Below are 24649 nucleotides of genomic sequence, written 5' to 3'. Positions count from 1 at the left end.
GCCTCCCTCCAATCCTCCGGTACTATTCCCGTGGACAACGAGGACATAAAGATCCTAGCCAGAGGTTCAGCAATCTCTTCCCTTGCCTTGTGGAACAGCCTGGGGAATATTCCGTCAGGCCCCGGGGACTTATCCGTCCTAATGTATTTTAACAACTCCAACATCTCCTCTCCCTTAATATCAACATGCTCCAGAACATCAACCTCACTCATATTGTCCTCACCGTCATCAAGTTCCCTCTCAGTGGTGAATACCGAAGAGAAGTATTCATTGAGGACCTCGCTCACTTCCACAGCCTCCAGGCACATCTTCCCACTTTTATCTCTAATCGGTCCTAGCTTCACTCCTGTCATCCTTTTGTTCTTCACATAATTGAAGAATGCCTTGGGGTTTTCCTTTACCCTACTCGCCAAGGCCTTCTCATGCCCCCTTCTTGCTCTTCTCAGCCCCTTCTTAAGCTCCTTTCTTGCTACCCTATATTCCTCAATAGACCCATCTGATCCTTGCTTCCTAAACCTCATGTATGCTGCCTTCTTCCACCTGACTAGATTTTCCACTTCACTTGTCACCCATGGTTCCTTCACCCTACCATTCTTTATCTTCCTCACCGGGACAAATTTATCCCTAACATCCTGCAAGAGATCCTTAAACATCGACCACATGTCCATAATACATTTCCCTGAAAAAACATCATCCCAGTTCACACCCGCAAGTTCTAGTCTTACAGCCTCATAATTTGCCCTTCCCCAATTAAAAATTTTCCTGTCCTCTCTGATTCTATCTTTTTCCATGATAATGCTAAAGATCAGGGAGCGATCACTGTCCCCCAGATGCTCACCCGCTGTCAGATCTGTGACCTGACCCGGTTCGTTACCTAATTCTAGATCTAGTATGGCATTCCCCCTAGTCGGTCTGTCAACATACTGTGACAGGAATCCATCCTGGACACACTTAACAAACACTTAACAAAACATAATATGTTTGAATTCACCTGGAAATTTGAGAAAGAGCAGCTAAAGTCAAATGTTATCAGTATTACAGTGGAGTTAAGGGAATTACAGACGATATAATAGAGCAAATATTTGTGGGAAGTTAGAGGATTGGGAAGTTTTTAAAAAACAACAGAAGGCAACTAAAAATGTCATTAGGAAAGAAAAGATGGAATATGAAAGTAAGCTAGCCAATAATATTGAAGAGGATACCAGAAGTTTCTTCAGATACATGAAGTGTAAAAAAGAGGTAAGAGTGGATATTGGACAGCTGGAAAATGATGCAGGAGAGGTAGTAATGGGGGAGAAGGAAATGGAAGATGAACTGACTAAGAATTTTGCATCAGCCTTCACTGTAGAAGAAACCAGCAGTATGGTGGAAGTTCCAGAATCTGAAGGTAGATATATCATCAGGACTAGATGGTGTACACTCCACGACTCTGAAAGAGGTGGCTGAAAATATTGTGGAGGCATCAGTAATGATCTTTCAAGAATCACTAGATCCTGGAATGGTTCTGGTGGACTGGAAAATAGCAAATGTCACTCCACTCTTCAAGAAGGGAGAAAGGAAATTATAGGCAGGTTAGTCTGACCTCAGTAGTTGGGAAGGTGTTGGAATCGATTATTAAGGATGTGGTTTCAGGGTACTTGGAAGAACATGATAAATAGGCCATAGTCAGCATAGGTTCCTCAAGAGAAAATCTTTCCTGACAAATCTATTGGAATTCTTTGAAGAAATAACAAGCAGGATAGACAAAGGAGAATCGTTTGATGTTATTTCTTGGATTTACAGAAGGACTTTGACAAGGTGCAATGCATGAGGCTGGTAACAAACTATGAGCCCATGGTATTAAAGGAAAGATACTAGGATTGATAAAGCAGTGGCTGATTGGTAGGAGGCAAAGAATGGGAACAAAGGGAGCCTTTTCTGGTTGACTTAGATGATGGAATTAATGGCTTTGTTGCAAAGTTAACCAGATGATATGAAAATAGGTGGAGGGGTAGGTAGTTTTGAGGAAGTAGAGAAGCTACAGAAGGACAAAGACAAATTCGGAGAATGGGCAGAGAAGAGGCAGATGGAATACAGTGTAAGGAACTGTATGGTCATGCACTTTAGTGGAAGAAATAAAAGGATGGACAATTTTTATGAATGGAGAGAGAATTCAAAGATCTGAGGTGCAAAGGGACTGAGTTCTTGTGCAGGGTTCCCTAATGGTTAATTTGCAGGTTGAGTTTGTGGTGAGGAAAGCAGATGCTATGTTAGCATTCATTATAAGAGGAGTAGAATATAAAAGCAAGGATATAATGTTCAGGCTTTATAAAGCAATGGTGAGGCCACACTTGGAGTATTGTGAGCAACTTTGGGTCCCTTTTCTTAGAAAGGATGTGCTGCCACTGGAGTGGGTTCAAAGGCGGTTCACAAAAATGATTCCAGGATTGAATGGCTTGTCATATAACCATATAACAATTACAGCACAGAAACAGGCCATCTTGGCCCTTCTAGTCCGTGCCAAACGCTTACTCTCGCCTAGTCCCACCTACCTGCACTCAGCCCATAACTCTCCATTCCTTTCCTGTCCATATACCTATCCAATTTTTTTTAAATGACATATGAAGGGTGTTTGATGGCTCTGAGCTTGTATTCATTGGAATTCAGAAGAATGAGGCACTATCTCATTGAAATTATCAAAAGGTGAAAGGTCTGATAGAGTGGAAGTGGAAAGGATGTTTCGTGTGGTGGGAGAGTCTAGGACCAGAGGACACACCCTTTGAGTAGAGGGGCATCCTTTTAGAATGGAAATGAGGAGGAATTTCTTTTGCAAGAAAGTTATATATCTGTGGAATTCATTGCCATAGGCAGCTGTGGAGGTCAAATCTTATGAATATTTAAGGCAGAGGTTGATAGATTCTCGTTTGATCAAGATAGGAAGGGATATGGGGACAAGGCTGTAGACTGGGGCTGAGAGGAAAATTAATGAAATGGTGGGTTAGACCTGATGGGCCAAATGGCCTAATTCTGCTCCAATATCGTATGGTTGGACTTAATCACAGACAATTTACAATGACCAATTAACCTACTAACTGGTGCATCTTTGGACTGTGAGAGGAAACCTGAGCACCCAGAGAAAACATTTTGTTTATTTATGGTCAATTAAAATGACAATGTGCACTGGATGAATTCTTCTGTCAATAAATATTAAGGACTAATACACAGTTTTATAGTACTGTAGTAGTATTGATAGTGTTCTAATCTGTATTTCACTTAAATGCATAATTTATGACTCAGTTAAACTGTGGTTTGTTTTTGTTAAGCCTTTTCACTATTTCCATAAAACTTTGGCTAATTGAGACAGCTACATGATTAAGCCAAGGTGTACTCACTGTAAATGGATGCATAATGTTTGCTACTTTTGCTTCTCATAAGAGATTGTTAATTTCAATGCTCATGAATCTCTACCTCTATCTCCAAGAAGCATATTTGTTATGAAAAAGTAATATTACCACCTGTTACATGTACCATTATATATATATCTGCATTATTCCCTTTCCCTCCACATTGAGCCTTTAATGCCCTGATTCAAGGTTTGTCCAGTTGATTCTTAAATGTTGTGAGATTGCCTTCTTCCACCATCTCCTCAGCCAGTACATTCGGAATCACAATCAGGTTTATTATCACTGTCACACGTATGTCATGAAATTCGTTTTGCAGCCGCAGTGAATTGCAATAATTGAAAATGTCCATAATCAGATTCAGAATCGGGTTTAATAATGCTGGCATACGTCCTGAAATTTATTGACTTTTTGGCAGCAGTACAATGCAATACATGATACAGATAGGAAAAAAACCTGAATTACAGTAAGTATACGTATGTTCCTTAAGGCTATTATAGCCATGGGTGTTAATGGAGACAAGCTCCCACTACCTATTAAACGCTCTCAATGGCATGCACTTCAAAGAGCCTCTGATAACCGATTCCATCCTGACGGAACCGTTTCTACTGACGGGAAGGGGTTACTGGCGTCTTAAAACCAGTTGCTTCGGGCAGATGGGGCTTATCAACTGTGGTTGGCAGTTCATCTAGGAGAAGGAAATCTCTGATCTGAAACCTCCGTTGCCTTGCAGCTGTACCCAGTCACGGGGAAGGCTTCGGAAGTAAGTCCCAAGGGAAGTATCCAGAGCTGGAGTCCCTAAGGCAATCCTACATTGAGTTCAATGTTGACTGGCAACTGTTGCAATGCTGCTGGTACCAAACTATGGTTTCTGCCGTTCCATGAGATCATAAGACATAGGAGCAGAATTAGGACATTTGGCACATTGAGACTGCTCTGCCATTCAATCATGGCTAATCCTTTTCCCCCTCCTCAACCCCACTCACTGGCCTTCTCCCCGTAATCTTTGATGCTGTGTCCAATCAAAAACCTATCAAGATCTGTCTTAAATACACCCAATAACCTTGCTTCCATAGCTTCCTGTGGCAACAAATTCCACAAATTCACCACCCCCGGCTGAAGAAATTTCTCCACATCTCTGTTTGGAGAGATGAGAGATGCCCTTTTATCCTGAGGCTCTGCCCTCTTGTCTCAGACTCCCCCACCATGGGAAACATCTTTTCCACATCTACTCTGTCTAGGCCTTTCAACATTCGAAAGGTTTCAATGAGATTCCACCCTTCATCCTTCTAAATTCCAGCAAGTGCACACCAAGAGCTATCAAACGTTCCTCATAAGATAACCCTTTAATTTCCGGAATCATCCTTGTGAACCTTCTCTGACCCCTCTCCAATGTCAGCACATCTTTTCTTAGATGAGAAGCCCAAAACTGTTCACAATACTCAAGGTGAGGCCTCACTAGTGCCTTATAAAGCCTCAGCATCACATCCCTGCTCTTGTATTCTAGATCTCTTGAAATGAATGCTAACATTGCATTTGCCTTCCCCACCACCAACACAACCTGCGTTAACTTTTATGCTTGTTCTGCACAAGGACTCCCAACCCCTTTTTTATCTCTAATTTTTGGATTTTCTCCCCGTTCAGAAAACAGTCTGCACATTTACTTCTACTACCAACGTGCATGACCATACACTTCCAACATTGTATTTCATTTGCCTTTGGGTTCATCAGATGTATGGAGAGAGGGAGCTTGCTACATGGGCAACAGCTTGCTCTCCATATCGTACTGCCCAGGCTTGAGTATCTAGACAGCTAGGATGCAATATCCATGGTCATCTGTGACTGATGGAGGCCACAGACAGATATATATGTTAAATAGTGAAGTTAAAATAAGTAGTGCTAAAACAGAAATAAATAAGAAGATGCAATGAGATAGTGAGGTCAACATACGTTTAGGAATCGGATGACAAAGGGGAAGAAGCTGTTCCTGAATCATTGAGTGTGTGCCTTCAGGCTTCTGTACCTCCTTCCTGACGGTGACAGTGAGAAGAGGGCATGTCCTGGGTGGGATGGGGAGATGTCCTTAATGATATACGCCACCTTCTAAAGGCACCTCTCCTTGAAAATGGCTTGGATATTACGGAGGCTAGTACCTCTGATGGAGCTGATTAATTTTACAACTTTCTGCTACTTATTTTGATCCTGTGCAGTAGACCCCACCACCCCTCCATACCAGACAGCAATGCAGCCAGTCAGATTGCTCTCCACGTACATCTGTAGAAGGCACAATGTGGAATATGTAAAAAATAAATACATTGTGCAAAAAAAGAGCAAAAATAGGTTGTGTTCATGGGTTCATGTTCCATTCAGAAGTGGAAGGCAGAGAGGAAGTAACTTTTCCGAAAAGCTTTTTAATTAGAAAAACCTCTTTCAAAAGCTCCAAGTGTTTGGAGGGATGCAGAAAAAAGAGCCCTGGGATATGTGACAAAGTCAGGGATCAGAAGAGTAAGAGCTAGCGCAGGATGATAAATTGAGAGTCTGTAATGAATGCGGTAGGATGCCAAGGTAATGATCACTCCGTTTAACGTAGAATATAGAACAGCAACAGCAGAGTACAGACTGATGTGCTGAACTTTAACCTATTCTAAGATCAATCTAGCCCCTCTCTCAATTTTTTTGCATCCATGTGCCCAAGGGTTTCTTAAATATCCCTAATGTATCTGCCTCTCCCAACACTCTGTGTATAAAAAAAACTCTCTGAAATGCCTATACTTCCCTCCAACACCGGCTGCCTTGTATTGGTGAAATGCAAAGCTTTGCTTAAGTTATCTAGATTTCAGTTTTATTATGGTTATTTATTGTTGCAAATTAATTTCTGATCTTCACTGTTGTGGTGAGCTTGTTTTCAGAAGAAACAATAAGTTTCAATTTTTGACAAATTTTGAGTTTCAGTTTGAAGAGATGGTAGTCAATAAAAGAAATAACAGATTTTTCTAATTTTTAGCAGCCAATCAAACCATTTCATATGATGATGACTACTTGGAAGATTACTTAAATGACGTGTCTTATGAAGATGATTCTGTGTTCCTACCAAATTCTGCCACCCATGGTTAGTATTGCAGACATAGAACTCCAAGGTGTTGTGTGCTATTGAACAAAATTTTCATGAGGAAAATGCCTTTCACATGCTTTAATGTTTGGAGGGTTGCAGAAAAGAAATCCTGGGATATGTGGCAAGGTCAGGGACCAGAGGAGTAAGGGCTGGTGTGGACTGATAAACTGAGGGTCTGTAATGAATGCTGTAGGATGTCAGGGTAATGATCACACAGTTTAATGTAGAACATAGAACAGTAACAACACAGTACAGACTGATGTTCTGCTGGCCTTTTAATCTACTCTTTAAGATCAATTGAACTCTTCCCTCCCACCAACCCACAGAAAATGCTGGAGGTACTCAGCAGGCCAGGCAGCATCTATGGAAAAAAGTACAGTCAACATTTCGGGCCCTTCAGCAGGACTCAAGAAAAAAAGATGAGGACTAGATTTTAAAGGAGGGGGAGGGGAGATCATACGTGAAACCAGGAGGGGGAGGGGGAGATACTGGGCTGGAGAAGGGGGGAATCTGATAGGTGGGGATAGAAGGCATGGAAGAAAGAAAAGGATGGGGGAGGAGCACCAGAGGGAGGCATCAATACCATACCCCCAATACCGTGTGCTTTAAGTTTGCACACTAATCTCCTGTGTGGGACCTTGTCAAAAGCCTTTTGAAAATCCAAATATACCACTTCCACTGGTTCTCCCCTAACCACTCTACTAGTTACATCCTCAAAAAAATTCTATAAGATTCGTCAGACATGATTTTCCTTTCACAAATCCATGCTGACTTTGTCCGATGATTTCATCTCCTTCCAAATGTGCTGTTATCTCATCTTTGATAACGGACTAGCATTTTCCCCACCACCGATGTCAGACTAACTGGTCTATAATTCCCCGGTTTCTCTCTCCCTCCTTTTTTAAAAAGTGGGGTTACATTAGCCACCCTCCAGTCCTCAGGAACTAATCCAGAATCTAAGGAGTTTTGAAAAATTATCACTAATGCATCCACTATTTCTTGAGCTACTTCCTTAAACACTCTGGGAGGTAGACCATCTGGCCCTGGGGATTTATCAATTTACCTAACACCACTTCCCTACTGACATGTATTTCCCTCAGTTCCTCCATCTCACTAGACCTTCGGTCCCCGACTATTTCCAGAAGATTATTTATGTCCTCCTTAGTGAAGACAGAACCAAAGTAGTTATTCAATTGGTCTGCCATGTCCTTGTTCCCCATGATCAATTCACCTGTTTCTGACTGTAAGGGACCTACATTTGTCTTAACCAATCTTTTTCTTTTCACATATCTATAAAAGCTTTTACAGTCAGTTTTTATGTTCCCTGCCAGCTTTCTCATAATCTTTTTTCCCTTTCCTAATTAAGCCCTTTGTCCTCCTCTGCTGGTCTCTGAATTTCTCCCAGTCCTCAGGTTGCCGCTTTTTCAGGCTAATTTATATGTTTCTTCCTTGGAATTGATACTATCCCTAATCTCCCTTGTCAGCCACAGGTGCACTACCTTCCCTGGTTTATTCTTTTGCCAAACTGGGATGAACAATTGTTGTAGTTCATCCATGCGATCTTTAAATGCTTGCCATTGCATATCCACCGTCAACCCTTTAAGTATAATTTGCCAGTCTATCTAGCTAATTCATGTCTCATACCTTCAAAGTTACCCTTTAAGTTCAGAATCTTTGTTTCTGAATTAACTATGTCACTCTCCATCTTAATGAAGAATTCCACCATATTATAGTTACTCTTACCCAAGGGGCCTCGAACGACAAGATTGCTAACTAACCCTTCCTTGGAGAGGATTGCTAACTAACACTTGGAGCCACGGGTGAGAACTGAGTGTCTTTTGGGGACCAAAGGTGAGTGAGCTGCCCCAGAATGGACACAACAAGTCTCTTCATCAGAGGTACTACCCCTCACTGGACATCCCATACATCCTGACAAATAATATGCATTTGAGAATAAATTTACTTAGAATTTTGATTTCTGATGCCATTGTGATCCTCACAGTTGTGCTGAAGAGACAATAGATTTTTAACTTTTTCCAATGAAAGGCTTTAAATTGAAATAACAAATCTTTCTCATTTTTAGCAGCAGATCGAACCATTTCATACCAGGATGACTATTTGGAAGATTACTTAAAGGATGTGTCTTATGGAGATGATTCTGTGTTCCTACCAAACACTGCCATGGATGGTTAGTATTGCAAACATAAAACTTCAAAGTGTTGTGTGCTATTGAACAAGCTTTTCATGAGGAAAACATCTTTCACATGCTCTAATGTTTGGAGGGTTGTAGAAAAGAAAGCCCTGGGATATGTGGCCATGTCAGGGACCAGAAGAGTAAGAGCTCGTGCAGACTAATGAACTGAGGGTCTGTAATGAAAGCGGTAGGATGCCATGGTAATGTTCACACAGTTTAATGTAGAACATAAAACAGTAACAGCACAGTACAGACTGATGTTGTGCCAACCTATTAGCCTACTCAAAGATCAATCTAACCCTTCTTTCCTACGTAGCCCTTCATTTTCTCATCCATATGTTTATCGGAGAGTCTCTGAAATGTCCCTAATGTCTGCTTCTACTACCACCCCTGACAGTATATTCCACACACCTACCACTCTGTATGTAAAAAAAAATCTACCCCGAAATCCCTCCTGTATTTTCCTCCAAATACCTGCTCCCTTGTAATAGTGAAACACAGAGGTTTGCTTTAATTATCTTCAAAAGTTCAAAGTAATTTAGTATCAAAATACATATGTTATCATATACTATCCTTAGATTCATTTTCTTGCTGTCGTTCACAGTAGATAGAAAGAAACATAACAGATTCAATGAAAAACTGCAAAGAACAGAGTGAGACAAACAACCAAGCCAACAAGCTGTCCAAAAGCAAAAAGAAAATAATAAGAATAAGCAAAAAATATCAGGAATACGTTATAGGGTCCTTAAAAATGAGTACGTAGGTTGTGAGGCTTGAGGCACTTGTACCTCCTTCCTGATGGCAGCAGGAGAAGAGGACATGGATGGGGTGTTCTTGATGACGGATGTTGCTTTCCTGCATCAACACTCATTGTAAATGTGGACTGATGGCGAGGGCTTTGCCTGTGATGGACTGGGCTGTATCCACTACTTTTTGAATTTTTATCCATTCAAAGGCATTGGAGTTTCCATACCAGGCTGTGTTGCAACCCTTCAGTATATTGTCCACCACCCATCTATAGAAGTTTGTCAAAGTGTTAATTGACATGCTGAATCAGTGCAAATTTCTAAGAGTGTAGAGGAGCTGCTGTGGCTTTGTAATAGCAGTTACATGTTGTACCCTGGGCAGATTAAAGTGCCTACTAAAAGCATTCACACCCCCTTGCAAGTCTTCATGTTTGTTGTTTTACAACATTGAATGACAGCGGATTTAATTTACCTTTTTTGACACTGATCAACAGAAAAAGACTCTGCAAAGTGATCTAAATTAATTGCAAATATAAAACACAAAATAATTGATTGCACAAGTATTCACCCCCATCAAGTCAGTATTCGGTAGATGCAACTTTGGCAGCAATTACAGCCTTGAGTCTGTATGGATAGGACTCTATCAGCTTTGCACATCTGGACACTGCAATTTTTCCCCATTCTTCTTTACAAAACTGCTCAAGCTCTGTCAGATTGCATGCCCTTTTCAAGTCCAGCCACAAATTCTCAGTTGGATTGAGGTCTGGACTCTAACTTGGCCACTCCAGGACATTAACTTTGTTGTTTTTAAGCCATTCTTGTGTAGCTTTGGCTTTATGCTCGAGGTCATTGTCTTGCTGGAAAACATCTTCCAATTTGCAGTTCTCTTGCAGACTGCATCAGGTTTTCCTCCAGGATTTCCCCATATTTTGCTGTGTTTATTTTATTCTCTACCTTCATAAGCCTTACAGGGCCTGCTACAGTGAAGCATCCCCACAGCATGATGCAGCCACCACCATGCTTCACAGTAGAGGTGGTGTGTTTTTGATGTTGTGCAGTGTTTGGCTTATACCAAACATGGCATTTAGTCTGATGGTCAAAAAGCTCTATTTTGGTTTCATCAGACCATGGAACCTTCTTCCAGCTGACTTCAGAATCTCCCACATGCCTTCTGGCAAACTCTAGCCAAGATTTCATGTAAGCTTGTTTCAACAGTGGCTTTCTCTTTGCCACACTCCCATTAAGCTGTGACTGGTGAAGCAACAGGCAATAGGACTTGTATGCATAGTCTCTTTCATCTCAGCCACTGAAGCTTGTAACTCCACTAGAGTTGTCATAGATCTTTGGTGGCCTCCCTCACTAGTCCCCTTCTTGCACAGTCACTTAGTTTTTGAGGACAGCCTACTCTAGGCAGACTTATGGCTGTGCCATATTCTTTCCATTTCTTGATGATTGACTTAACTGTACTCCAAGGGATATTCAGTGACTTGGAAATTTTCTTGTATCCATCTCCTGACTTGTGCTTTTCAATAACCTTTTCATAGAGTTGCTTGGAGTGTTCTTTTGTCTTCATGGTGTAGATTTTGCCAGGATACTGACTCACCAGCAGTTGGACCTTCCAATATGCAGGTGTATTTCTACTACAATCAATCAAAACACCATGATTGCACACAGTGATCTCAATTTAACTAATTATGTGACTTCTAAAACCAATTGGTTGCTCCAGTGATGATTTGGTGTGTCATATTAAAGTTGGGGTGGGGGTGAATACTTATGCAATCAACTATTTTGTGTTTTATATTTGTAATTAATTTAGATCACTTTGTAGAGATCTGTTTTCACTTTGACACAAAAGAATCTTTTCCTGTTGATCAGCGTCAAAAAAGGCAAATTAAATCCACTGTGATTCAATGTTGTAAAACAATATAACATGAAGACTTCCAAGGGGGTGAATACTTTTTATTGGCACTGTATCTGAAATGATAACACTAATGAATTTAAAGTTGCTGATCCTCTGCATCTCTGATCTCCTGATGAGTCTTGGCTCATGGACCTGGTTCATGTGTTCAGTTTTAATATGGTTCCTTACTGCTGATAATTGAAAGCAGCATCCATCATCAAGGACCTCACCATCCAGGTCATGCTCTCTTCCCACTCCTACCATCAGGAAGAAGGTACAGGAGCTGTTTGACAACTTACGGACTCACTTTCATGTACTATTCATCTCATGTTCCTGGTAATTATTCCTTGTTCAGTTATTATGATTATTATTATTTCTTTTATTGCCTTTTTGTACTGACACAGTTTGTTATCTTTTGCACATCAGTTGTTTGTCCGTACAGTTCTGTGTGGACTCTCGTTGCTTCTGTTGTGTTTCTTTTTTTTCTTTTCTTCTTTTGTGTCTGCAAGAAAATGAATCTCAAGGTGGCATCCATCATTAAGGACCCCCATCACCCAGAACATGCTCTCTTCTCATTATTACCATCGGGAAGGAGGTACAGACACCGGAAGGCACAGACTTAGCGATTCAGAAATAGCATCTTCCCCTCTGTTATCAATTTCTGAATGGATATTGAACCTATGAACACTACTTCACCACCTTTTTACTTTTTGCACTAGTTATTTTAACTTAACTATTTAATAGACAAATGTACACTTACTGTAATTCAGATTTTTTTCTCTGTATTTATTTATCATGTATTTCATTGTACTGCCGCCATAAATTGAACAAATTTCATGACATACGCTGGTGATATTAAATCTGATGCAGATAATGTTTCTGATATGGTGACATATAGGTATTTAAGAATAAATAAATACTTTGAACTTTGATTTCTGGTGCCAGTAGTGAGTGATCTTGTTTTCAGAAGAAGAAACTTGGGAGAAATTGAGTTTCCCTTCAAATAATGTACAAGGGATTGTCTTGGCTTGGCTTTTAATGCTTTACTCTGAATAAAATATTTTTATTCTCATAAAAATCTTGAGAGAATTAAGAGCAGCATTTGTCATTAATTGTTGATTTGTGATTTACGAGGCCCTTAAGAATACTGTAATGCACTTATACTTTGCACAACTTATTTGGTTATAACAGATTCGTCAAATCTCTCACCTTCATCATATGATGATACATATTCCAGGCCTTTGACCAAATACTCTGGGACTTGGGGTAAGTAGACAAAAAGAGAAAATAACTTCAAAAAAACTGAAGGCAGATTATAGTGTAGCTTTGGAAATGGATGTTGAAAGAAAAAGATTACCTTTATGCGATACACCTTTCTCCTGTGCTTCACAGTTAATTAAGTACTTGCAACTGTAATAGAAAATTTTGATAATACCAATTTGTGCAAACAAGTTGCCACAAAGGATCCTGAGAGATATATCAAAGATAAAGATTAAAGATTAGTTTGAAACATTGAAACATATAGTGAAAGGCATCATTTGCAGCAGCAAACAGCACTGTCCGAATATGTGCTGGGGGCAGCCTGAAAGTGTCACTATGCTTCTGGTGCCAACATAGGATGCACACGACTTTCCTGTATATGAGAGGAAACCAGAGCACCCAGAGCAAATCCACACAGTCGGGGGAGAATGTACAAACTCCCTGCAGACAGTGACGGAATTGGACACTGATCATTGTTGCACTCATCATTTCACTACTAACAATGAAGTTGTTTTAATGAAGTACCAGAGTGATAAACATAGAACCCGAGGAGAATTCAGCTTCTTTTTCTTAAAATTAGTCAGGGGGTTTTCCAACAAAACAGTATGGTTATTAATTTAAAAGATGAGGCAAGATTTTTTTTTGTAGAGACTTTTCTAGCGGAGGTAGAAGCAAATTATTTGGATATAAAATAAGAGACCATAGGTTTAAGGTCAATTTCTCCTTCTGATAAACAAAATTTCCCCCTGCCTCTTGTCCCACTCTGACTTTCTACCTCTTCTCACCTTCCCTTTACTTCCCCCTCTCCTCCTTCCCTTTCTCCTGTGGTTTACTCTCCTCTCCTATCAGATTCCTTCTTCTCCAGTCCTTGACCTTTCACTCCCACCTGGCTTCACCTATCACCTTCTAGTTAGTTTCCTCCCCCTCCCCCACCTTTTTATTCTAGCATCTTCCCCTTGATGCCGTCTGACCTGCTGAGTTCCTCCAGCATTTTGTGTGTGTTGTTTTAGATAAGGGGTTGGGTGGTTTAGAGGGAATTTGATTGAGAATTTATTCATGCCAAAGATGATATTTGGAATTGGGAATGCACTACTGGAAAGGGACATGGAGTCAGAGAATTACCATAAGACATAGGAGCAAAATGAGGCCATTTGGCCCATCGAGTCTGCTCTGCCATTCAATCATGGCTGATTTTTTTTCCCCTCCTCACCCCACTCCCCAGCCTACCTCCCCCACCCCCCCATAACCTTTGATGCCATGGACAATCAAGAACCCATCAATCTCCGCCTTAAATACACCCAACAACCTGACCTCCACAGCTGCCTGTGGTAATAAATTCCACAAATTCACCACCCTCTGGCTAAAGAAATTTCTCCACATCTCTGTTTTAAATGGATACCTCTCTATCCTGAGGCTGTGCCCTCTTGTCCTAGACCCTCCCCCCCCCCCCCAAAACCATGCGAAACATCCTTTCCACATCTACTCTGTCTAGGCCTTTCAACATCGAAAGGTTTCAATGAGATCCCTCCTCATCCTTCTAAATTCCAATGAGTACAGGCCCAGAGCCATCAAATGTTCCTCATATGATAATCTTTTATTTGAAGAATCATCCTTGTGAATCTTCTTTGAACTCTCTCCAAAGTCAGCAGATCTTTTCTTAGATGAGGAGTCCAAATCTGTTCACAATACTCGAGGAGAGGCCTCACCAGTGCCTTAGAAAGCCTTGACATCACATCCCTGCCCTTATATTCTAGACTTCTTGAAATCAATGCTAATATTGCATTTGCCTTCCTCAACACAGATTCAACCAGCAAGTTAACTTTTAGGGTGTTCCGAACATGGACTCCCAAGTGCCTTTGCATCTCAGATTTTTGAATTTTTTCACTATTTAGAAAATAGTCTGCACATTTTTTTTGTACCAAAGTACATGACCACGCATTTTCCAACATTGCATTTTATTTGCCCCTTTCTTACTCATTCTCCTAATCTGTCAAAGTCCTGCTGCAGCCTTCCTGTTTCCTCAACACTACCTGCCCCTCCACTAATCTAAAACTGAGAAAAGGGAATAATGTTTTTATATGATAGGGTGGGAAGAGGTATACTCAAGATAACCATGGGGATCAGTAGGTTTTTAAAAGATGTTGGTTGACAGTTTGTCTCCAGAGATGGACAGAGACTTCAAGAAAGGGGAGGGAGTTGTCAGAGATGGACCAAGTGAATCTAAGGGCAGGGTGGAAGTTAGAGGCAAAATTGACAAACTCAGCATGGGTACGTGAAGCAGCGCCAATGCAGTTGTCAATGTAGTGGAGGAAGAGTTGGGGATTATAACCAGGGAAGGCTTCAGACAAATAGGCAAGCACAGCTTGGGTCCATGTGAGTGTCCATGGCTACCCCTCAGGTTTGGAGAAGGTGGGAGGAGCCGAAGGAAAAATTGTTCAGGGTGAGAACCAGTTTTGCCAGATGGAGGAGGGTGGTGGTAGAGGTGGAGTGGTTGGTTCTTTTGTCAAAAAAGAAGTGGACGGGTTTGAGGCATTCTGGGTGGGGGATAGAAGTGTATAGGGACTGAACATCCATGGTGAAGAATAGGTGGTTAGGGCCAGGGAACTGAAAGTTACTGAGAAGATGGAGGGCATGAGAAGTGTCATGAATGTAGGTGGGAAGGGACTGAACCAGGAGGGGTAGAATAGAATCAAGTTAATCCATTAATGAAATATTCAACAAAGTCCATGTTTACACTTATTGACATGTAGAATCTGGATTGAGCATTTGTTTTCTTTTCCGACAGATTTAGCAAACATATCATCTTCAACACCAGCAAATTTCCAGACACCCACTAGGTATTCAGCTCCTTTGCCCAGGAGGATGAAGCCCGTGGCATTACGTGAGTATGGTCTGATGAAAAGTGTCTCAAGAACAATATTTGGCTTCTATGCAGTAGTGTCTTCAATGTAGATTTTGTTTTGGCAGAACAACATTAAGCAATATTGATCTGTGTTTCTATGCTAATTTTGTTTAGCAAGAGATTTGGAGACACTATGAGAAGATTGTTGCAGATCCACAAGCTTGTGCTTTGAGAGAGCTATTTATAAATCTTCTTGCTCTTTCTCTGCTTAGCCTGTTAGGTGAACAACTCAGTGAAGGAGTGACCTAGCCATCAGTCATGTAGTCTAAACAAGGTGGAATCCACATGAGAACTGATTTCTGAAGCAGGAGTGAATCGAGATAGCATAGACTAGGTGTTCCCAGCTTGGGTCCACAGACTCCTTGCTTCATTGATTCATGACATAAAAATGGTTGGAAAACCCTTCCCTAGACCATGACAAATCACTGTGATACCTATAATCATTATAACATTTGAAGCTGTTTACTTTGAAGTTTCTTCATAACAGATTCATTTTTGATGTAATTAATAAAGTTAAAACTTATTTATCGACTTGTCAAAGTAAGTTGATTGATACTGCAAACAGCGATCTAATTTTGGCATTTGTGTTTTTAATGTAGCGGTAACATTTTCTTTGTTTTATTTTGTTGCATGGCAAACTGTCAGCTCCGAGAAGGTCACATACAGACTATTTGACATATCCCCTAAGCTCAGGTGCAAATACTTCTAGAAAGGGTAAGTAGAAAAAAACCTGCTAAAGGCAAGACCCTTAACAGCACAGAACAGTGGGAACTTAGGGTCTAAGTTTCTAGCTCCCTGGGAGTGGCTACTCAGGTTGATAGGGTGGTTAAAGGCATATGGAATGCTTGCTTTTATTAGTCAAGACATTGAGTTCAAAAACCAGGAAATTATGTTTCAGTTTTATAAAACTCCAGTTAGGCCACATCTGGAGTATTGTATACGGTTTTGGTCACCCCATTATAGGAAGGATGTTAAGGCTTTTGAGAGAGAGCAGAAGAGGTTTACCAGGATGCTGCCTGGATTAGAAGGCATGTGCTATATCAAGAGGTTGGACAACTTTGGAATGTTTTTTCTGGCGCAGCGTAGGCTGGGGGGAGATCTGATAGAGATTTATAAGATTATAAGAAGCATAGATAGAGTAGACAGACACTATCTTTTTCGAAGGATTGAAGTGTTTACTACCAGAGGGTGGGCATTTAAGATGAGAGGAGATAAATTAAAAGGAGATGTGAAAGGCAAGATTTTTTTACACAGTGAGTGGTGGGTGCCTGCAATGTGCTGCCAGGGTTGGTGGTAGAGGCAGATACATTAGGGATTTTTAAGAGGTTTAGATAAAAACACGAATATGAGGGAATTGCAAAGATATGAACGTTGTGCAGGCAAAATAGATTTACATAGTTGACCATTTGATGACTAATTTACTTGATTCTGCACAATGTTCTGGACTGAAGAGCCTGTTCCTTTACTGCACTGTTCTATGTTTTCAAATTGAAGGATTTTCTGAAGTTGGCTGTTTTGCCTTTAACTGTGGTGTGACAGAAAGGAAGCACTTGCTTTATATGGTGTGTCAGGAAATGCCAAAGTGCTTTATGTTTTGGAGGTTTTTGTCATTGTTACTACATAATGTGGGAAATACAGTAGCTGAGCCATTTTACACAGAAAGGTCCTATAAATATATATATATGTACTTTTATATGTATATATACATATATAAGAAACAACAATGGTGTTTGAGGACTGAAGACCAGTAAGTCTAACACAAACACAAGATTCTTCAGATGCTGGAAATCCAGAGCACAAAGTGCTGGAGGAACTCTGTAGGTCAGGCAGCATCTATGGAAATGAATAAACAGTTGAAGTTTTGGATTGAGACCCATCAATGGGGACTGGAAAGAAAGGGGGGAAATGCCAGAATAAGAGGGTGGGGAGGTGGAAGGGGGTAGGTGAAGCCAGGTGGGAGGAGGAGGGGGGATTGAGATAAGATGCTGGGTGGTGATAGGTGGAAAAAGTAAAGGGCTGAAGAAGAAGAAAGCTAATAGGAGAGGAGCGTGGGCCATGGAAGAAAGGGAAGGAGATAGGCAGGTGAGGAGAAAAGGTAAGAGGCTAGAGTGAGGAACTGAAAAAAGGGAAGGGACAGGGGAAAAGAAAACCAGAAAAAATAGCAGAAGGAGAAATTGATGTTCGTGCCATCAGGTTGGAGGCTCCTAGATGGAACATGAGGTGTTGCTCCCCCACACTGAGGGTGGCCTCATTGTGGCAGAAAAGGAGGCCACAGACTGACATGGGGTTAGGAATGAAAATGCTTGGCCACCAGGAATTATACTTTTTGCAGATGGAGCAAAGGTGCTGGACAAAGGATCCCCCAGTCAGATCTCACCAGATGGTGTTGCTGAGATGATAAGAGGCATAGATTGAGTGGACAGACAGAGAATTTTTCCAAGGATGGTAATGGCTAACACAGGGAGACATAATTTTAAGGTGATTGGAGTGGGGGTATCAGAGGTAGGTTTTATACACAGAGAGTGGTAACTGCATGAAATGTGCTGCTGGGATTGGTGATAGAGGTAGATACATTAGGGAAATTTAACAGATTCTCAGATGGGCACATAGATGAAAGAAAAATGGAGGGCTATGTGGGTGGGGATGGTTTGTTACATCATAGGTTAGCACAACATTGTGGGCTGAAGGGTCTGTACTGTGCTGTAGTGTTATATGTTCACTGAAAACCAATGTATGTATCAAAAAAATCCCTTTCCTCCCCTTTTCTTCTAATCCCCCCTCTGGCCTCTTACATCTATCGCCTTCCCCTGGTGCCCCTCCTCCTTCCCTCTCTCTCATGGCCCATCTCTCCTGTCAGAGCCCTTTCCCTCCAGCCCTTTACCTTTCCCACCTGCTTGGTTTTGCTAATAACCTCCTAGCTAGTCCTCCTTTCCCTCCCATCACTTTTTTTATTCTGGCGTCTTCCCCCTTTCTTTCCAGTCTCCTTGAAGGGTCTCGGCGCAAACCGTTTACTGTTCGTTTATTTCCATAGATGCTGCCTGACTCGCTGAGTTCCTGCAGAATTTGTGTGTGTGTGTGTGTGTGTGTGTGTGTGTGTGTGTGTGTGTGTGTGTGTGTGTGTGTGTGTGTGTGTGTGTGTGTGTGTGTGTGTGTGTGTTGCAATGTATGCATGATATAATAATCTAAACCCCCAAGGTAGGATCAGGAAACTAAATGAGACAGAGGAGGACCTTGTGCCCATTGTGCTCCTCAGTGGGATCATGGCCACATTTCCATTTCTCCTTATTGAAGGTCTGAGATTTCTGTCCACAAGATGAAATATGTTTGCTATTGGCAATTTAACTGTGTTACCAGTAACTAAATTCAATTGTGACCTCTTCTTTCTTGACAGACTTCGATTTGTCTTCCAGTTCAAACACGTGCAGTAAGTACAGTTTTGAGAAACATTAACTGAAAGGCATTTAAGTTACGGGAGAACTAGTGGAAGAAGTCCGAGTCTTACTGAAACAACACTGTGAAACTGAACAGCATGGTTCTGAATTTTGCTTCAAGTTCAGCAAAGAATATTTCACAACCAGGTCAACCCTTCAAGATGAGTAGATGCCAGGCTACTGCTTGGTAATGGTAACTGCAGAAACCTTGCAATCAGAGTTGACAAGACAAGGTTAACACTGTCAGATGATCTGTGACTTGGAGACATGCTGAAGGAACAAGAGTCTAAAAATTCTTCAATCTAAGACCTTAAGACATAGGAGCAGAATTAGGCCATACAGCCCATTGAGTCTGCTCTGCCATTCAGTGATGGGAGATTTATTAACTCTTTCAACCCCATTCTCCTGCCTTCTCCCTATAACATTTGATGCCTTGACTAATCAACATCCTATCAACCTCCACTTTAAATATACCCAATGATTTGTCTTCCACGACCGTATGTGGCAATGAATTCCACAGATTCACCACCCTTTGGCTAAAGAAATTCTTCCTCATTTTTGTTCTTAAGGGACATCCTTCTGTTCTGGTCCTAGATTCCCTCACTATAGGAAACATCCTCTCCATGTCCATTCTATCTATGCCTTTCAGCATTTGCTAGGTTTCAGTATTATCAACCCCTCATTCTTATAAACAACAGCAAGTACAGGCCCAGAGCTGTCAAATGTGTCTCATAGGTTAACCCTTTCAATCCTGGGATAATTCTTTTGAACCTCCTCTGGAACCCCTACAATGCCAGCAAATTATATCTTAGATAAGAGGCCCAAAATTGCACACAATACTCCAATGTGTTGAGATACACCAAAGGAGCAGTCTCGTATCATGCCAATTACTGTTCTGGGTTTGAGCTTACCATAGCAAAATTCAACAAAACTGGAAGGCGTAGTTGTCAATTGTTGCAAAAGGGCCCTCTTTTGTTTCTGCTGTGCCATTGTGGAATGAGCAAAGGTAGATGATGGGTAGCTCTGGGATCAGTCTGGACCCAGGAGGCTAAGGGAGTCTGTCAACTGTCAGAGCTGGGGCTGAGGCCTTGAGTACCCATCAGGAATTCAATGTTTCCAGGATTGATCAGAGAGTTTGGTGGGATTTGAGGGCATCAACGACATTGAGGCAGAGGTAGGAAAGGAAACGTTTATGTATGGGATTCCTGACCCTTGCCTGAGACCTCTCATAGAGAGCTGCTTTAATTCAGATTTTGAAATTTAGATTTCAGATTCAAAGATTTCAGATTCAAGTTTATTTATCACGTGTACATTGAAACATACTTTGAAATATGTCGCCTGCGTTAACAACCAGCACATCCTAATGATGTACTGCCCACAAGTGTTATCACACATTCCGTAGCCAACATAGCATACCCACAATGCTCAGCATTTTGTTGTCCACAGCAAGTAAAAAAAAACAACAAAACAAGCCCCTTTCCTCCCTCCTACCCACCCACAGAGACAATCTTCCAACACTAGGACAGGCTTCCAGACCTCCAGCAGACTTGAGCTGACTGGAGACTTCCCTGGTGGACTTCAGACTCAGAGACCCAGAGCTTCAGCCATCAGGCTTTAAATTTCAGTCTTCTAATCGACCACAGGTTTCAAGCTTCATTGTCAACCTCAAGCCAAATGTGCCAATGTGTCATCTCCCTTACAGTTCTTCAAAATAGAGTGAGTTGGGAAAGACCTGGAACTGTCTGCATAACAATTCTAAAACAATGAATTAATTTATGAGGAAGAGACAGAATGCTGCTTTCCAATTGTTATTGAAAAATGTTTTAACTTAATTGAAAGATGCTCTCCGGCTCTTGGGGCCATGCTCTCGATCAAGTAGAGTGTCTGAGGAAAGCATTGTGGATGCATCTAAGAGAAAGAGGATAAGTTAAGAAAGGAATGCAAGTATATCCAGATAAATAGAGCCACAGAACGGATGCAGACTTAATCTTGAGTGTTTAATTTCCATTCTGTTTTTTTGTGATATTCTGTGAGATTTTTTCCAATAATGTTATGATAAATTCCTTTATGTAACTGCATCCATAAATTTGATAGTATAGTTTAGTTGAAGTGGCAAATATGAAAGTACTTCATATAGTCATATTCTTACTTCATAAGAAACAATAGGTTTAATCTTTTGATAATGGAAAGTCTTTCAGTTTGAAAAGTTGGTTATTAAAAACCTGATTTTTCTAATTTTTAATAACAGATCAAACCATTTCGTATGATGATGACTACTTGGGAGATTACTTAAAGGATGTGTCTTATGGAGATGATTCTGTGTTCCTACCAAACACTGCCATGGATGGTTAGTATTGCAAACATAAAACTTCAAAGTGTTGTGTGCTATTGAACAAGCTTTTCATGAGGAAAACATCTTTCACATGCTCTAATGTTTGGAGGGTTGTAGAAAAGAAAGCCCTGGGATATGTGGCCATGTCAGGGACCAGAAGAGTAAGAGCTCGTGCAGACTAATGAACTGAGGGTCTGTAATGAAAGCGGTAGGATGCCATGGTAATGTTCACACAGTTTAATGTAGAACATAAAACAGTAACAGCACAGTACAGACTGATGTTGTGCCAACCTATTAGCCTACTCAAAGATCAATCTAACCCTTCTTTCCTACGTAGCCCTTCATTTTCTCATCCATATGTTTATCGGAGAGTCTCTGAAATGTCCCTAATGTCTGCTTCTACTACCACCCCTGACAGTATATTCCACACACCTACCACTCTGTATGTAAAAAAAAATCTACCCCGAAATCCCTCCTGTATTTTCCTCCAAATACCTGCTCCCTTGTAATAGTGAAACACAGAGGTTTGCTTTAATTATCTTCAAAAGTTCAAAGTAATTTAGTATCAAAATACATATGTTATCATATACTATCCTTAGATTCATTTTCTTGCTGTCGTTCACAGTAGATAGAAAGAAACATAACAGATTCAATGAAAAACTGCAAAGAACAGAGTGAGACAAACAACCAAGCCAACAAGCTGTCCAAAAGCAAAAAGAAAATAATAAGAATAAGCAAAAAATATCAGGAATACGTTATAGGGTCCTTAAAAATGAGTACGTAGGTTGTGAGGCTTGAGGCACTTGTACCTCCTTCCTGATGGCAGCAGGAGAAGAGGACATGGATGGGGTGTTCTTGATGACGGATGTTGCTTTCCTGCATCAACACTCATTGTAAATGTGGACTGATGGCGAGGGCTTTGCCTGTGATGGACTGGGCTGTATCCACTACTTTTTGAATTTTTATCCATTCAAAGGCATTGGAGTTTCCATACCAGGCTGTGTTGCAACCCTTCAGTATATTGTCCACCACCCATCTATAGAAGTTTGTCAAAGTGTTAATTGACATGCTGAATCAGTGCAAATTTCTAAGAGTGTAGAGGAGCTGCTGTGGCTTTGTAATAGCAGTTACATGTTGTACCCTGGGCAGATTAAAGTGCCTACTAAAAGCATTCACACCCCCTTGCAAGTCTTCATGTTTGTTGTTTTACAACATTGAATGACAGCGGATTTAATTTACCTTTTTTGACACTGATCAACAGAAAAAGACTCTGCAAAGTGATCTAAATTAATTGCAAATATAAAACACAAAATAATTGATTGCACAAGTATTCACCCCCATCAAGTCAGTATTCGGTAGATGCAACTTTGGCAGCAATTACAGCCTTGAGTCTGTATGGATAGGACTCTATCAGCTTTGCACATCTGGACACTGCAATTTTTCCCCATTCTTCTTTACAAAACTGCTCAAGCTCTGTCAGATTGCATGCCCTTTTCAAGTCCAGCCACAAATTCTCAGTTGGATTGAGGTCTGGACTCTAACTTGGCCACTCCAGGACATTAACTTTGTTGTTTTTAAGCCATTCTTGTGTAGCTTTGGCTTTATGCTCGAGGTCATTGTCTTGCTGGAAAACATCTTCCAATTTGCAGTTCTCTTGCAGACTGCATCAGGTTTTCCTCCAGGATTTCCCCATATTTTGCTGTGTTTATTTTATTCTCTACCTTCATAAGCCTTACAGGGCCTGCTACAGTGAAGCATCCCCACAGCATGATGCAGCCACCACCATGCTTCACAGTAGAGGTGGTGTGTTTTTGATGTTGTGCAGTGTTTGGCTTATACCAAACATGGCATTTAGTCTGATGGTCAAAAAGCTCTATTTTGGTTTCATCAGACCATGGAACCTTCTTCCAGCTGACTTCAGAATCTCCCACATGCCTTCTGGCAAACTCTAGCCAAGATTTCATGTAAGCTTGTTTCAACAGTGGCTTTCTCTTTGCCACACTCCCATTAAGCTGTGACTGGTGAAGCAACAGGCAATAGGACTTGTATGCATAGTCTCTTTCATCTCAGCCACTGAAGCTTGTAACTCCACTAGAGTTGTCATAGATCTTTGGTGGCCTCCCTCACTAGTCCCCTTCTTGCACAGTCACTTAGTTTTTGAGGACAGCCTACTCTAGGCAGACTTATGGCTGTGCCATATTCTTTCCATTTCTTGATGATTGACTTAACTGTACTCCAAGGGATATTCAGTGACTTGGAAATTTTCTTGTATCCATCTCCTGACTTGTGCTTTTCAATAACCTTTTCATAGAGTTGCTTGGAGTGTTCTTTTGTCTTCATGGTGTAGATTTTGCCAGGATACTGACTCACCAGCAGTTGGACCTTCCAATATGCAGGTGTATTTCTACTACAATCAATCAAAACACCATGATTGCACACAGTGATCTCAATTTAACTAATTATGTGACTTCTAAAACCAATTGGTTGCTCCAGTGATGATTTGGTGTGTCATATTAAAGTTGGGGTGGGGGTGAATACTTATGCAATCAACTATTTTGTGTTTTATATTTGTAATTAATTTAGATCACTTTGTAGAGATCTGTTTTCACTTTGACACAAAAGAATCTTTTCCTGTTGATCAGCGTCAAAAAAGGCAAATTAAATCCACTGTGATTCAATGTTGTAAAACAATATAACATGAAGACTTCCAAGGGGGTGAATACTTTTTATTGGCACTGTATCTGAAATGATAACACTAATGAATTTAAAGTTGCTGATCCTCTGCATCTCTGATCTCCTGATGAGTCTTGGCTCATGGACCTGGTTCATGTGTTCAGTTTTAATATGGTTCCTTACTGCTGATAATTGAAAGCAGCATCCATCATCAAGGACCTCACCATCCAGGTCATGCTCTCTTCCCACTCCTACCATCAGGAAGAAGGTACAGGAGCTGTTTGACAACTTACGGACTCACTTTCATGTACTATTCATCTCATGTTCCTGGTAATTATTCCTTGTTCAGTTATTATGATTATTATTATTTCTTTTATTGCCTTTTTGTACTGACACAGTTTGTTATCTTTTGCACATCAGTTGTTTGTCCGTACAGTTCTGTGTGGACTCTCGTTGCTTCTGTTGTGTTTCTTTTTTTTCTTTTCTTCTTTTGTGTCTGCAAGAAAATGAATCTCAAGGTGGCATCCATCATTAAGGACCCCCATCACCCAGAACATGCTCTCTTCTCATTATTACCATCGGGAAGGAGGTACAGACACCGGAAGGCACAGACTTAGCGATTCAGAAATAGCATCTTCCCCTCTGTTATCAATTTCTGAATGGATATTGAACCTATGAACACTACTTCACCACCTTTTTACTTTTTGCACTAGTTATTT

General features: G+C 40.9%; 1 protein-coding gene across 1 annotated transcript in view; it reads left to right on the top strand.

Moving 5' to 3' along the window:
* LOC140731489 (uncharacterized) overlaps positions 1-24649 on the top strand; it is a 137357-nt gene that overhangs the window by 40032 nt on the left and 72676 nt on the right. Inside the window, exons 7-13 of the mRNA XM_073052964.1 lie at positions 6385-6489; positions 8576-8680; positions 12524-12598; positions 15378-15473; positions 16140-16208; positions 18886-18918; positions 21174-21272. Of these exons, the coding sequence (XP_072909065.1) occupies positions 8674-8680; positions 12524-12598; positions 15378-15473; positions 16140-16208; positions 18886-18918; positions 21174-21272 (379 nt within the window). The 5' untranslated portion in view covers positions 6385-6489; positions 8576-8673. The remainder of the gene's footprint in view (positions 1-6384; positions 6490-8575; positions 8681-12523; positions 12599-15377; positions 15474-16139; positions 16209-18885; positions 18919-21173; positions 21273-24649) is intronic.

This window comes from Hemitrygon akajei, chromosome 8 (assembly GCF_048418815.1).
Source record: "Hemitrygon akajei chromosome 8, sHemAka1.3, whole genome shotgun sequence".
Taxonomy (NCBI): domain Eukaryota; kingdom Metazoa; phylum Chordata; class Chondrichthyes; order Myliobatiformes; family Dasyatidae; genus Hemitrygon; species Hemitrygon akajei.
This window is presented reverse-complemented; position numbering and strand designations above follow the sequence as displayed.